The sequence below is a fragment of the Piliocolobus tephrosceles genome, chromosome 7, assembly GCF_002776525.5.
Source record: "Piliocolobus tephrosceles isolate RC106 chromosome 7, ASM277652v3, whole genome shotgun sequence".
Taxonomy (NCBI): Eukaryota; Metazoa; Chordata; class Mammalia; order Primates; family Cercopithecidae; genus Piliocolobus; species Piliocolobus tephrosceles.
Window position 1 is genome coordinate 136,616,711 of NC_045440.1, and position 13,531 is coordinate 136,630,241.

At 46.3% G+C, this 13,531-nt stretch overlaps 2 protein-coding genes across 5 annotated transcripts in view; one reads left to right on the forward strand and one right to left on the reverse strand.

Annotated features, from left to right (window-relative positions):
- Nucleotides 1-13,531, forward strand: part of TG (thyroglobulin) — a 272,355-nt gene that overhangs the window by 170,126 nt on the left and 88,698 nt on the right. The gene's annotated exons all lie outside the window — the stretch shown is intronic.
- The window catches only part of SLA (Src like adaptor), a 66,030-nt gene continuing 53,940 nt past the window's right edge, over nt 1,442-13,531 (reverse strand). For all 4 annotated transcript variants that reach the window (XM_023223669.2, XM_023223677.2, XM_023223685.2 and 1 more), the window contains 4 exons: nt 12,540-12,643; nt 9,709-9,840; nt 4,712-4,844; nt 1,442-3,472 (listed from right to left, as the gene is read on the reverse strand). In XM_023223669.2, the coding sequence (XP_023079437.1) occupies nt 3,259-3,472; nt 4,712-4,844; nt 9,709-9,840; nt 12,540-12,643 (583 nt within the window). In that variant the 3' untranslated portion in view covers nt 1,442-3,258. The remainder of the gene's footprint in view (nt 3,473-4,711; nt 4,845-9,708; nt 9,841-12,539; nt 12,644-13,531) is intronic.

The window sequence follows — 13,531 nt, forward strand, 5'->3', positions numbered from 1 at the left end:
ATTTTTAAATTTTTATTCATCACTTTGGAATTTGATTTCCAATTTTATTACTTTATTATCGTAGAGCATGAGTTGGAAGATGCTGACTCTGAAATTTATTAGTACTTTCTCTGTGACCTAATACATTATCCATTTGTTGGCAGAAAAGTTATATAGTGTTATCAAAATCTATCTACCTATTTATGTATTTACTTATCTTTGCTTACTGAATTAGTTTCTGAGATTTGTATGTTAAAATCTCCAAGCAAAATTATGGATTTATCTATTTGTCCCTGTTGCAGTTGCTTAATATATTCTGAAACTATATCATCCCATTAACATACGTTGCAATCATTTTTTCTTCTTAATATATTGTTCCTTTTGCACATCTCTATTTGTCATTATGTAATTTATTTTCACCTTAAGTCCCATTTTGTCTCAAAAATGGGACCACAGGTTTTCCTTTCATTCATTTTTGCATTAAAAATTTTTGCATTAAAATTTTAATTTTGCATTAAAATTTTTTGCCCATTTATTTTCAAACTTTGTGTGTCAATAGACAATGCTGGAATTTTAAAAATATGTCCTTCACACATCATGATCTTTCAAACATATCAGTGAAATGATCTTATCCCTACTTGGATCCTTTTAGTGGCTCCTCATGTCTCCTAGAACTGACCCTATGCCACCCCCTACCCTCTAGGGCCCTGCAGGACCTTCCTGATACCTCCTACTCACATTCCATGCTTCCCTAGTTCCCTCAGTCTGGCCACCCTGCCTTCTTTTAGCTCCTTCAGCATGCAGTCTTGCTCCTCCTGCCTGCAGGAATTGCCCCATTATTCCTGCTGACTCCATACACTTCCTAGATCTTTACATGGCTGTTTGCTGCTCACCTTTCAGGCCTCAGCTCAAACATTGCCTCCGCTTGGAGGCCTTTCCTAAGCCTGGACCTGAAGGATGCCCTGCCTGCCAGGTGACTGCTTAGAGCCTGCCCTCACCATCATTACCAAGCATCTTGTTTATTTATGATGTGAAACTCCATGATATCAGAGACCTCATCTGGTTTTCATTGCTACAGCCCCAGTCCCTGAGCAGTGTCTATTTAGTAGGTGTCCAGAAATATCCGCAGAAAGAAATTCTTGGAAGAATGAATAGCGCAGCTATCACAAGTAATGTGCAGAAAATCTGGGCGAGACGTTTTTGTAACAATCATTCAGAATTTGGTCTTTCCTTCAATCCCTTAGACCCATCTTCAAGTTTCATGAGACACACCCCAGAGTCATACACTCTGGTTTTTCTTAAGGCCACACCTAAAGAAGATGCTGAGCTGCTAACTGGCACCGGGTTTCTCTGGGTGATCTTTGCTCCTCTCTCTCTACTTGTACATTTATCTGAGCATTTGAAACCCTCAGAGCTTCTGAATGAACCACCCATCCCCCTCAACCCAGAAACTCTCCCTACGTGCTAAAGGTTAAATATTTATTAGGTTTATTTTAATCAGGAATAAATACATGATTTAGCAAAGTGTAATGCTTCCCACTTAGAAATCCCTCTGGGTGCTCCCCAAACATTCCAATCACATTCTTCACCATGGAAAACAATACATAAGAACATAAGATGCTGTGCAGACATCTGGAGTTCAGGGGGTCACCCTGCCTTATATGGGAAGTCAATATCCACAGTGTTACATTCATTTCTCATACGTTGGCTGGTTCCTTTGAAATAGCCGTTTGGAATTGTTGGGGAAACCACAGATGTCTCCTTGTATAAACACACTGGAATCTATGATACAGAAAATCGTGTAACTGCACATACACATACCACTAGCACGATGAGCTCAGATGGACGGAATGCTTATGTGAGCAGACAGACAGGGAGAGATACTGCAAGCATGTTTCCCTCCTTCCCCAGGATCCCTTTGAAACTGAGAAACATGAGTCATAGATTCATCTGCAGCCCACTCTTTTCCTAGCAGGATTTGGATGGCAGCTTCTCCTTCTCTGGCTATACATTGTGTTTTCTCCCTTGTCTCTTAAAATTATGCGTGACATCATTAATCCACTTGAACTCCCCATCTTTCCTGGAGTTCAGCATTTTTCCTCATATGGATGCCAGACCCTTCTTAGAATAAAGTACTGGGTGAGTTAATTCTTTAGACTGCATCCATTTCTTTAAAAAAAAAAAAAATCCAACTATTCTTACCTACCTGATCCAGCCAGCCCTTCCACTCTGAAGAGCAGCTGGAAAATGAGCTCCTGAGTGTCTCTCACCTGTCTCCAATTCCATCCTAAGCCATGAGCTGATTTCTCTTTTTACACGTTTGTTTATACATTTTTTTCCCCTGTCTACACTGTGAACACCTCTGTTGGGGGTTGGGACTTAAGCATCTATTTTTTTTTTGTTTTTTGTTTTTTTGGCTTGCCTGACACCTTACACAGGACTTAATGCAATGCCTATTCAGGCAATAAATGAATAGTTGATGCATTCATACAGACAAGAATCCCAGCATCTCAGAGAAGCTCTGTCTACGCTGCAAAGCCATGACTGCAGACATCAGGGAAGCTGGTGCAGTTCTAGGCTCGTCCCCTTGATTTCCCTGCCAGCAGCCCTCCTCTCATTCTTCTGGCCCTCTGCAGAATCGGGGGGGCCATCTGACTTCCACCCACATGGCTTTGGTGCAGGAGCAGGCCAAAGGTATCTCCCAATTGAAGGCTAAGAAGTCCTTTGGGCTAATGTTTAGTGTCACGAAGTTCCTTTAAAAAGAGAGGAAATCATATCAGAGGTCCCTATGGATTGGGTAAAGTAGTTCCATTCAGGGCACCCATCTGCACACCCAGACCTTCTGCCAGGCCACAGCTTTTGTTTCCTCTCCCTCTCAGGCTTGCCCATACAGAAGTGCTCTCCAATGACCTCAGAGTACTATCTGGACAGGTGCAGTTCCTTGGAGAACAGTCCTGGTGCACTTTCTTGTGCGAGTGGCTTTGTCCTTCCCACACACACAACGTGTGCATACATACATGCTGGGCTCTTCCAAGCATTGCCTGACATGTCATGAGCCAATGTTTCGTGATGCCACAGCCCTGATCAGACACCAGGGAGGGGTTCCTTTGGTCACGATGTGGATAGAGAAGATGTGAATTTGAGTCTCCATGTGGCTTCTCTTGGCTTTTAAAATATGTGAGGTTCCCGGGGATCAGGGAACCTTGCTTTTTGCAAGATCCCAGACAATAGTTGGAACTTCTATTCCTTTTGGGCATGAACCATTGTGTCTGTTCTTGGCTAGTCCTCAAAGTAAGGTGGTGATGAGAAGAATGAGCTCTTTCTCTTGCTGCCACCATACATTAGGGAGACGCTTTTCTTCTTTCGATCAAAGGAGGTGTTGTCCTCACTGGTCAGGGACAGGTAAGAGGCTATGCTTTCTCGAAGGCCATAGCTGAAAAGGGATTCATCTACCCCAAGTGGGTTCTCGGTTCCCTCAGGGTTCTCATGCAGTCTGTTGGTCAGAAGAAAAAGGGGCAGAGAGAGGGAAAAAAGAGAGTCATAGAGAGAGAGGAGGGGATAAAGGGCAAGAAAATGAGAACAGCAGGAAAAGAAAAACAAAAATCCTGGTGACTATTTCTCTAACTTATTATAATTTTTATTTATTTATTTTAAGATGGAGTCTCGCTCTGTTGCCCAGGCTGGAATGCAGTAGTGCAATCTCTGCTCACTGCAACCTCCGCCCTGTCTCAAGTGTTTCTCCCACCTCAGCCTCCTGAGTAGCTGGGATTACAGGCATCCACCACCACACCCAGCTAATTTTTTGTATTTTGGGTAGAGACAGGGTTTCACCATGTTGGCCAGGCTGGTCTCAAACTCCTGACTTCAGATGATCTGCCCACTTTGGCTTCCGAAAGTGCTGGGGTTACAGGCATGAGCCACCATGCCTGGCCCTAACTTATTCTAATTATTACCCTTACCTAGTATTGTAACTACTCTAACTGCAATTATTCTAACCCATTATTTTAATTCTGGTTCTTACATTTGTGGGCCATGTGATCTTGTACAAATCACTTAACCCATCTGAACTGCTCTTTTCTTGGATGGCTGACACTTCCAACTGTAAATTTTAGTAAAAATTAATTTTTGTTATTTACAAGAAAGAGTAGTTTTCTTCATGTCTCGCATACTTTTGATCTCTGATTTTCTTCGATTTGCCAGTGGGATGTCTGGATTGATACTGAATTATTAAGATAACCCACAAATCCCAAACTACAGATATCCTTTAAAATTCCCAGGCTGACAATGGAATAAACAGAACAAATCCACGAAATTTTTTTTTGTCTTAGAAAAAACAAAGAAGTCACTATAGGATTCTGCTGATGTGTTTAAGCTTTGTGAGTGGATTTTAAATAATATTAAATTTACACAGGATGTGTTAGTTTCTAGTATCCCAGCAATCAGAAAAAGAAAAGTGGTATATTTCAGCTAGAATGTATACTGCTAGCATAGAATAAGGACTCAGTAAATGTTTGCAGAAACATGGGGAGCTGCCACACACATCGTGAGGCCTGAGGCTGCCCCTGCACCCAGGGATTCCTTTGGTCTACACTTGTGTGGGGTGCTCACCCCCTAGTTTCGGCAGGGCTGGCTGACCCTGGCCATGGTTTTCATGTACTAGGCACACATACTGTTTTGTGCTCACATGTTCACGGAGCACTTGCATGCGCGCGCACACATACACCATACTCACCTGGACATTCTCCTCCAGTCCACGGTCTTCTGACGCAAGGTGACAGGTGAGTTGGAGGCCCTCACTGCTGGAGCAGCCGTGCTTTGTGTCAGGCAGGGTGTGGTGAGCACACAGCACAGGCCATCAGCCACCTCTGAGGAGGAAGCAGACAGCCGGTCAGGGACCCTGGATATGCCTCAGCCAGGGTGGGGTTCGGGCCTGAGACACCCACCAGTGCAGCTCCCTGGCTGTTGCCATGGGGAACTGGACCTGAGATTTCAAAGGGGCATGGTAGGTAGTGGCAGTGCTGAAAGCCATGTGCGCAACTGTTTGAGAAATGTAAGCATGCCCTGGTATCCTCTGCACTTAGCCAGGCACAGGCAGAGAGAGAGGTTTAAGATCCAGTATCAACCAAGCTTGAGTCTGAATTTTAGCTTTACCCCATAGTAAATTACCAAGAACTTCTCTGAGCTTTCCTTTCCTCAACTGCAGAATGAAAGAAATGAGGGAACAAGTGAGTGCCTGCAGAGGCTGCAGCCTTCCAGGGTTTCCTATGAAGGCCCAATCCATTGACCTGACAGGGTGTGAGAATGGGGCTGCGTACAACAGTGATCCCCACAAGTGTGCATTTAGAATGGCACAGGTGGACTAAATTTATCTCTAGGAGGGAAGATAAAAGAAACAATGAAAGAAGGAAGGAAAGGAGGGAGGGAGCAGAGGAGGAAAAGCAAAGGTGAGAGGGAGAAGGAGGAAGAGGAGGAGGTGAAAATAGCACAAAAAGTAGAAGACACAGGAAGGGAGGGAAGAGAAAACAAAGATAAAGAAGGCAAAGACAGAATGCAGACAAAGAAAGAATGAAAATAATCTTTCACTCTAGAGGCTCGCGCACAAAAAGAATAAAAATTAAATAAATCTGTTTCTTTTTTCCCTTGCGTGAAAATCTCTGTGTAAAACGTCTGACTCTCAGGGTCCCCCGTCTTTCCAGGTACATTACAGTGTAGCTTCTTTCTCTTGGAAGGCTTCTCCCTAGCCCATGTTAGCATGAGAAAGACTTGATTCTGCTATACTCAGCCATCTTAGAGATAGAGGAAATTCTGTGTAGTCTTGTTCAGGCTGAAAACCCCAGTGCTTCTCCTGTGCCCTGGCGGGGGATGATGTGGCCAAGGGGGTGAAGTGCCACTGGCCTCCAGCAGGACTAAGCCACCCCTGGCTTCAGAGCCAATACACCACCAGGTTTTAGAAAGCACATCACCCCTCTGACAGGCCCCACTTCCCATCTGATTTATGGAGTGCTCTCTGGGGCATCCTTGCCGAAGAACGAAAGGAATTTGTAGCGGAAGAAGCACACTCAGCCTGTCACAGGGCGGGCAAGCCAGGAAGACCTTGTTTCATGGTTTTCAGTCTGACTTCAACTGTGAGCTCCAATGTCCACCCACACAGGTGCCCTTGGAGAAATGGGAGGTGAGACCATGAATTTAGAGGGAGATTTAATTGGATGGGAATCTAAAATAATGACCTGTCATGGGTTGGAAATGGAAACGACCTCCCAGGTTATGAGGCGAGGAAGATGAAGTCAGATGCAGAGGCTGGAGAGATCAGCTGCAGTGTGCAGCACAGGCAGGGGACACTCCGTGAGTGTCCTTCCTTAGACAGGTTAATACTCAGCATGAAAAATACATGCTGACAAAGAGCAAAAGAACCACCACTCATAAGCACATAACATGAGCCCAGCATTGAGCTAGCCTTGGCCCCTGGATCTCATTGAGGCCTTGATCAACTTGTGTGGTCAGTATTGGTTTTTATTTTATTTTATTTTTATTTTTATTTTTATTTTTCCAGACGGAGTCTTGCTCTGTCGCCAGGCTGGAGTGCAATGGTGCAATCTTGGCTCATTGCAACCTCTGCCTCCCATATTCAAGTGATTCTCCTGCCTCAGCCTCCCAAGTAGCCGGGATTACAGGCACATGCCACCACGCCTGGCTAACTTCTTGTATTTTTAGTAGAGACGGGGTTTCACCGCATTGGCCAGGATGGTTTCAATCTCCTGACCTCGTGATCCACCCACCTCGGCCTCCCAAAGTGCTGAGATTACAGGCGTGAGCCACCACGCCCGGCCATCAGTGTTTTTATACCCATTTTGGGGAGGGAAAAACTGAGCATCCCAAGGTGAAGTAACTTACTCAGGGCCGTAGAAATGTGACCAAAATCAATCTTATTGACTCATTCTAAAAGCAACTCATTGCCTCTTAAATAGAGAAGAAAGACATCCTCCAGCTGTCCCTTGGGTTCAGACACGCTGGTCTATTTCACCCATGTCTACATGGTTCATCAGAATGCACATTCCTCTGCACCTTTAGGGTCCAACACCTCTATATTCAAGGGTTCCTAGACCCTTAAGGTCCCCAGCCCTTGATTTTCCCAGCCATATTTTAGAATTCATTTATGCCCCACGCACTCTGTTCTCCCAGTAACCACCATGTATACTTTAGGTGCCACATTTTTCACATGTATCTTTTTTTTTTTTTCCAATTGGACTAGCAGCAATCCTGTGAAGATTATTGCATTTTAATCCCCATGTTGCAAATGAAAAACCTGAGCCTCTAAGATGCCAAGTAATTTGCCTAAAGGCATATGATAAAAATTATAAGCAACCCGTTGTTAGATGTCTATTCAAACCCCTGGTGCACAATTCCTCTCATTCTGTGTCTTTTTTTTTTTTTTTGTGAGACAGAGTCTTGCTCTGTTGCCCAGGCTAGAGTGCAGTGGTGCAATCTCGGCTCACTGCAGCCTCTGCCTCCCAGGTTCAAGCGATTTTCCTGCCTCAGCCTCCTGAATAGTTGGGATTACAGGTGCCTGCCACCACACCTGGCTAATTTTTGTATTTTTAGTAGAGACAGGGTTTCACCATGTTGGTCAGACTAGCCTCAAACTCCTGACCTCTGGCGATCCGTCCACCTCAGCCTCCCAAAGTGCTGGAATTACAGGCGTGAGCCACCGTGCCCAGTCCATGTCTTTAGAATGAATCCAGTGGAGATAAAAGTGGCCGCGTGGCTTCCACTTGGGGATTCTCAATGGGGCATAGGAAGCACTTCAGGTTTTTACACCTTTTCAGTTATTCACAGAGGTGAACAGATGACTGTAATCCGCTGAGTGGTTCGATGACCAGGAACATACCACGGGAAGGCACCAGTGCTGCCCTGGGGTGAGATGGTCCCCACGGTCAAGCAGCGGCAGATAGATTTGGGTAGCCTGGTAGCCTCGTGGCCTCATGGTCCCTAGAAGCTTTGCTAGGACAGCATCCTTCTCATGTTTGCTTTTGTCTATGCAAAACTTATGGTCTCCACACCCCCTCCGATGGTTGTTATTAAAAGTCAAATACCACAACCAACCTTTTCTTACAAGCAATATAAGTTGGCTGTTTCCAGGACTCCCTTCCTCTTTCGGTTTTACCTGGCTGCTCAGTTTTCAGATATCACAAGTAATATGTGTTATTTGTTTTGCATCTGCTCTGTGGTAGGCTATGCTGAACACGCTACATGAACGATCGTGTTTAATATTTATTCAGTCACCTGCTAGGAGCCTGTATTCACTCAACTCCCATAAATGGGGACCCCAGGTTCTGAGGGGTGGCTGACTTTGCCCAAGGCCTCACAAGGTACAGATCTGAGCTTGGACCTCCCTCTCCTGAGTAGCCATTTCTGCTTCATGCCCTGCTGCTTCTCATGGGCCAGCTGTGATAACCAAAGTCCTGTGGACCTATTTCTACTTGAAATGCACTTTGCTTGCTCAGTTCAAGACCACATATACAAGAGAATGCCAACAAAGTTGCCCCAAGCATGTGAGGTCAAGCATCCTGAACCCAGAAGGGGGAAGATGCTGTCAAAGCAAAAGCAACTTCTTCCTTTCCTCCATGCAATATGCGAGTAAGTGGGGAGGACGCTGATGTTCCGCTGGGTAAAAGTGGCTGGTATTTAATGGGAGCTCGTGGTTATGGGCCAGGCACCCTCCCCACTTTCCATGAACTGACTCTGTGGACCCTCATGGTGTCCTTGGGAGGGGGAACTATTCGTGTCTGCCTGGCACAGATGAAGAAAGTGAGACACAAACAGCCAGCCTCAGGCTGCCCAGCTAACACTGAGTGGATCTGGGATAGAAACAGAGCTTCCAGAGCTGCTTTTAGGAAATTTAGCATTTAGCCAACTGTTCACAATTTCTCCCTTTTCTGTAGGGTAAAGTTCCGACTCCTGAGCTGATGTTTGGGCCTTTCACAGTGTAACTCAACTTTCTCTCTCTGGCAGTATCCTACACTCTTCCAGCCACCAACACCACATGATGCTTCCTTTATCTCAGTGGAAGCTCCCCATCTTATCAGCCTGGGAGAATTCAGACCTCTCTCCTGGGTCTGTGATGGGCACAAAAATGAGTTAAATGTAATTCCTAGTCTTTAGGAACCTGTTGAGGAACACAGCCTAGCACACAATTAACCAGGCCACGCGGGAGCATGATCAGAATGCTGGGAAAGAAACCCTTGGCGTGCTCTGAGCACAGTGAAGACAGGCAGCCACTGCTAACTCCTACAGCTTCATCGCAGAGGCGATTCGTGTTGGCCTTGAAGGCCAATGAGGATTTTGACAAGCAGAAAAGGGAGAATGAGTGATACTCTAGAGCAGAGCCCCAGAGGCTTGAATATGTATGGCCCTCTTAAGGATGTGCAAGCTGGTTGCAGTTGTGAATCTAGGCACACCCTAACTTGTTTAATGCACAGGTCAAGAGAGGGCAAATTTGAGATTAGCTGCATTTTGCTTATTAAGGCAGCATACGCAAGCAATCTGTTTCAGTCTGAAATTTACAGTCTAAATTAACAAGAGAGCATATCATGAAGGCAGCATGGGCAGAAAGCAAGAGTAAATCACTGCATTTGTTGGTGACCCCTCTACATTCTAGACAGATAGCGCCGCAGAGCAATTAGCTAAGAGGGGTTCCACCATCACAGTCGCTCCAGATTGCATGTCTCTTACCAGAATAGTGGTTCACCAGGTCCTCCAGGCACTGGAAGGTGAGCCTCGGGGAAATGTAGTACCAGTTGTTGGGCAGGCGGAAAATGCGGTAATGCTTTACCTGCCTGTGTCTCACCGACAGTGAGTAAAACCCTGCAGGAGGTGGGGAAAAGTCAGTGGGTTCCACCTGTCCTCACCCCAAGGCACCCAGCTAACCAGCCCACCACCACTGAGGCGGGGATACCTGCCCACTCTTGGGATACAACAGTGATGCTAGGACGCAGCCCTTGCCTCCACTAGACCCTTCTCTATTTAGATGTTGCTTCCTGTTAGAGACTGCAGGAGGGTATTATTGTGTCAAAGCAGATGTGTTCATTATATGGTCCTTACAGGTTTTTAGGAACACAGGTTTCATCCTCTTGGCTTTTTTTTTTTTTTTTTTTTTTGAGTCTAGGTCTTGCTCTGTCACCCAGACTGGAGTGTAGTGGCGCGATCTCGGCTCACTGCAACCTCCATCTCCTGGGCTCAGGGGATCCTTCCAGCTCAGCCTCTGGAGTAGCTGGGAGTACAGGCATGCGCCACTATGCCCAGCTAATTTTTGTATTTTTTGTAGAGATGGGGTTTTGCTACATTGCCCAGGCTGGTCTTGAACTGGACTTAAGTGATCCACCCACCTCGGCCTCCCAGAGTGCTGGGATTACAGGCCTGAGCTACCGTGCCTGGCCTCGTCCTCTTTGCTTTTTGAGGCAAACACATTGGGGTGCTTCCACATCCTAAGGCCAAACCGAATGATTGTAATGTGGTTGCAACCTGGAGCTCCAGGGTCCGTGATGGTTTCTCACTCCTTCCTGAGTACACTCCAAGATGTCATCCCTACTGTTTTCCAGCCCCTGTCCCACCAGTGCTGCCACAGCACACATTTGAACAGGTCCTTGCAGTTATGCCCCCTCTTTCTTTGTCTGTACTCTCTCTGACTTATGCTTAGTCTTCTCTGAAATTTGGAGCAGTTGAGTCATCTTTCTGGGTATCCATAAGAACCACGTGAAAGGCGGGTTATTGCTCTTTGAGCCTCGTTAGAGCAATGGCCTGCTATGGGTTGGTAAGAGTAGAACCGCGGGCATGTGCCTCAATTTCCCCAAGTGCAAAATGAGAGAATTGGATGTAGGCCATGTTTCAGGGTCCTCTCTTGCTCTATCTTCTGGGGTTCCAGGAGTAGAAAACACCCAAGAGACAGAGGAGAAAGGGAGCTGATTGATTCTTTGCTATCTCTGCTGGGCAGGGCTAAGCAATGGCCAAGAAATCTCTGTTAATTCTCAGAAAGATCATAGGAGGTATTGCCCCCAGTTATTTTAAAGATGAGAAAACAGAGGCCTAGAGCCCCTATGAGATATGGCCAGAGGCATGGGGCTTGAGAATGCCACCCCGGGGTGTGAACCTGATCCTCAGCACATCCCCCACAGTGCTCCAGGCCTGCCATGAGTCAACCCAGCGTGAGCCTTCCCGTAAGGTCAGTGGAACTGGGACTGTGGTAAGCAGACCGAGGGCAGCAAGTAAAACATTGTCAGAGCTTTGCATACCCAAGGTGGGCCTGCCACACCCACCCAGCTCCAGCACGATGGCACATCTGCCTGATGACATCTTTATTTTTAGATGAGCTGTGGCACCCACCCTGGGTTCTTCCTCCATTTGGCCAGGCCAGTTTAAAAGTTTCTTTCTGAGTCGGGGCATCCTGCCTCCGGGGACCTCTAGGACAGGCACAGGATGTTTTGCTTTTGCATTGATCTTTCTGTCCCCCAGCATGTTTGGGTTTTTTAGAGAGAAGTTGATCTTGGACTTTTTTTAATCATGTATATGTGGTCCCTGCTTTCTGAAAGCAAGGCTGATGCCCATTTTGGTGAAGGGCTCCAGCACCAGGTGGCTTTGGCACTTATTAGGTGCATGGAAAGTACTCTCAGTGTGTTTTCTCTTATTTGATACCAAATGTACCAGAAGCAAGCCAAGAACTTGAAGATACCTTCTGAATTTTAAAAAAGCTATTATTATTATTTAGTCTGGGAAAATCCTAGCTGTGAAGTATTTGGGAATAAACACAGTACTCTCCTACTGTGAATCTCATGGTCTAGATCGGGGGCCGAGGCTTAGAGAGAGAGAAGTGGTAACTTAGTAATTTGTAAGGCTAAAATTGGAACTTGGGAGCCTTGCTTTGAATCGTGACAAAGAGCTCACTCTATTTATGTTTTTACTGAGGTACTTAATGCATATGATGCAAGGAAATTGTAATGCTAGAGAGGATGGTGACTGTGTGAGAGAACACATCTGATTCTCTGAGCTGTCTGACTTAGTTACAGAGCAGAAGAAACTGACATTGGGACTCTCTGTGCAGCAAGAGCAACACAAACATTATTACATTTGAATTTCACCGCAACCTTACAAGGGAGGGGTGTTCTCTCCATTTCACAGATGAGAACACTGAGCTCAGACAAATCAGTCACAGAGCTTGACAGCACAGCACAGGCTTGTACCGAAGGCTATGTTCTATCTGCCCAGCATGCTGCCTACACACTGCGTTCGGTTTTGTTCTCAGTTGCTAGAAAAATTTCCAGCAGGAGTCATCAGGCCTGATGTTGGCCAGGCCCGTGGCCGTGCCCAGCCAGCTCCCCACTGCCTGTCTCTAGTCTCCTTGCTTCTCCACTGGCCTCCCCAGCAGCGTGTGGGCTGCAGGGAGCTTAACTACATCGGATCGATTTGCATGGACGTAGGAGGAAGGAAAATGAAGCCGTGTAATGAGTCAGCTGGGAACAAAACATGCTTGTCTGCCCCAGATGGGGAAAGATGAGTTAGGGGCCACTCACCTTTCTTGGTCTCACTCTCCCTGATCATGAAGGAGCCGACCTTTGTGTCTGGCAGCTGCAGCAGCTCCTCGGCCTTGTCTCTGCCCAGACCCTCAAACAGCCAGCTGGAAAGGAGGAAGACAGCCATTAGGATCTGGAAGAAGCCCTCCCCAGGAAAGGCGGGAATGGGCCTCCCACCATACTAAGCACTTGAAACCTAATCCTCATCTCCACCCACTAAGACAGGTAGCATCATCTCTCTTTCACAGACAAGAATCCTAAGGGTTCCAGTGATTAAGTAATTTGCTCAAGATACCATGTCAGCAGTTGATAGAGTTAAAATTAGAGTGCATTTTTCTGGGACATCCAATTCCATAACCACCATACTTCACTGCTGCTCTTCCTTTTATTTGTGTGTGTGTGTGTGTTTAATGGAGTCCTGCTCTGTCACCCAGGCTAGAGAACAGTGGCATGATCTTGGCTCACTGCATCCTCCACCTTCCAGGTTCAAGTGATTCTCCTGCCTCAGCCTCCCAAGTAGCTGGGATTACAGGCATGCACCACCACATCTGGCTACTTTTTGTATTTTTAGTAGAAATGGGGATTCACCATGTTGGCTAGGCTGGTCTTGAACTCTTGACCTCAAGCCATCTACCCGCCTCAGACTTCCAAAGTGCTGGGATTATAGGCGTGAGCCACCGTGCCCAGCCCTGCTCTTCCTATTCGATATGTTAAGGGATGTGATCACCTCTATTAGATTGGTAGCCTCATAGGGTCATAATTATGTCACTCCTCCTGGTTCTTCACCACCCCCAGCTCCCACCAGCTGCAGCCCCACACCTTCAGCATGAAGGCGTTGATGCGTGCTTGCTAATGAATGAATAGCTCCAGGGCAAGCAGTTGATGTAGAAGAGTCATGTGATTCCCATCTCTTTCAGAACGTGAATCGCATGGCAGCTCCTGCTCCACTTTTGTTCACCTTCATCATCCTAAGCATGGAAATGGCATCTGGT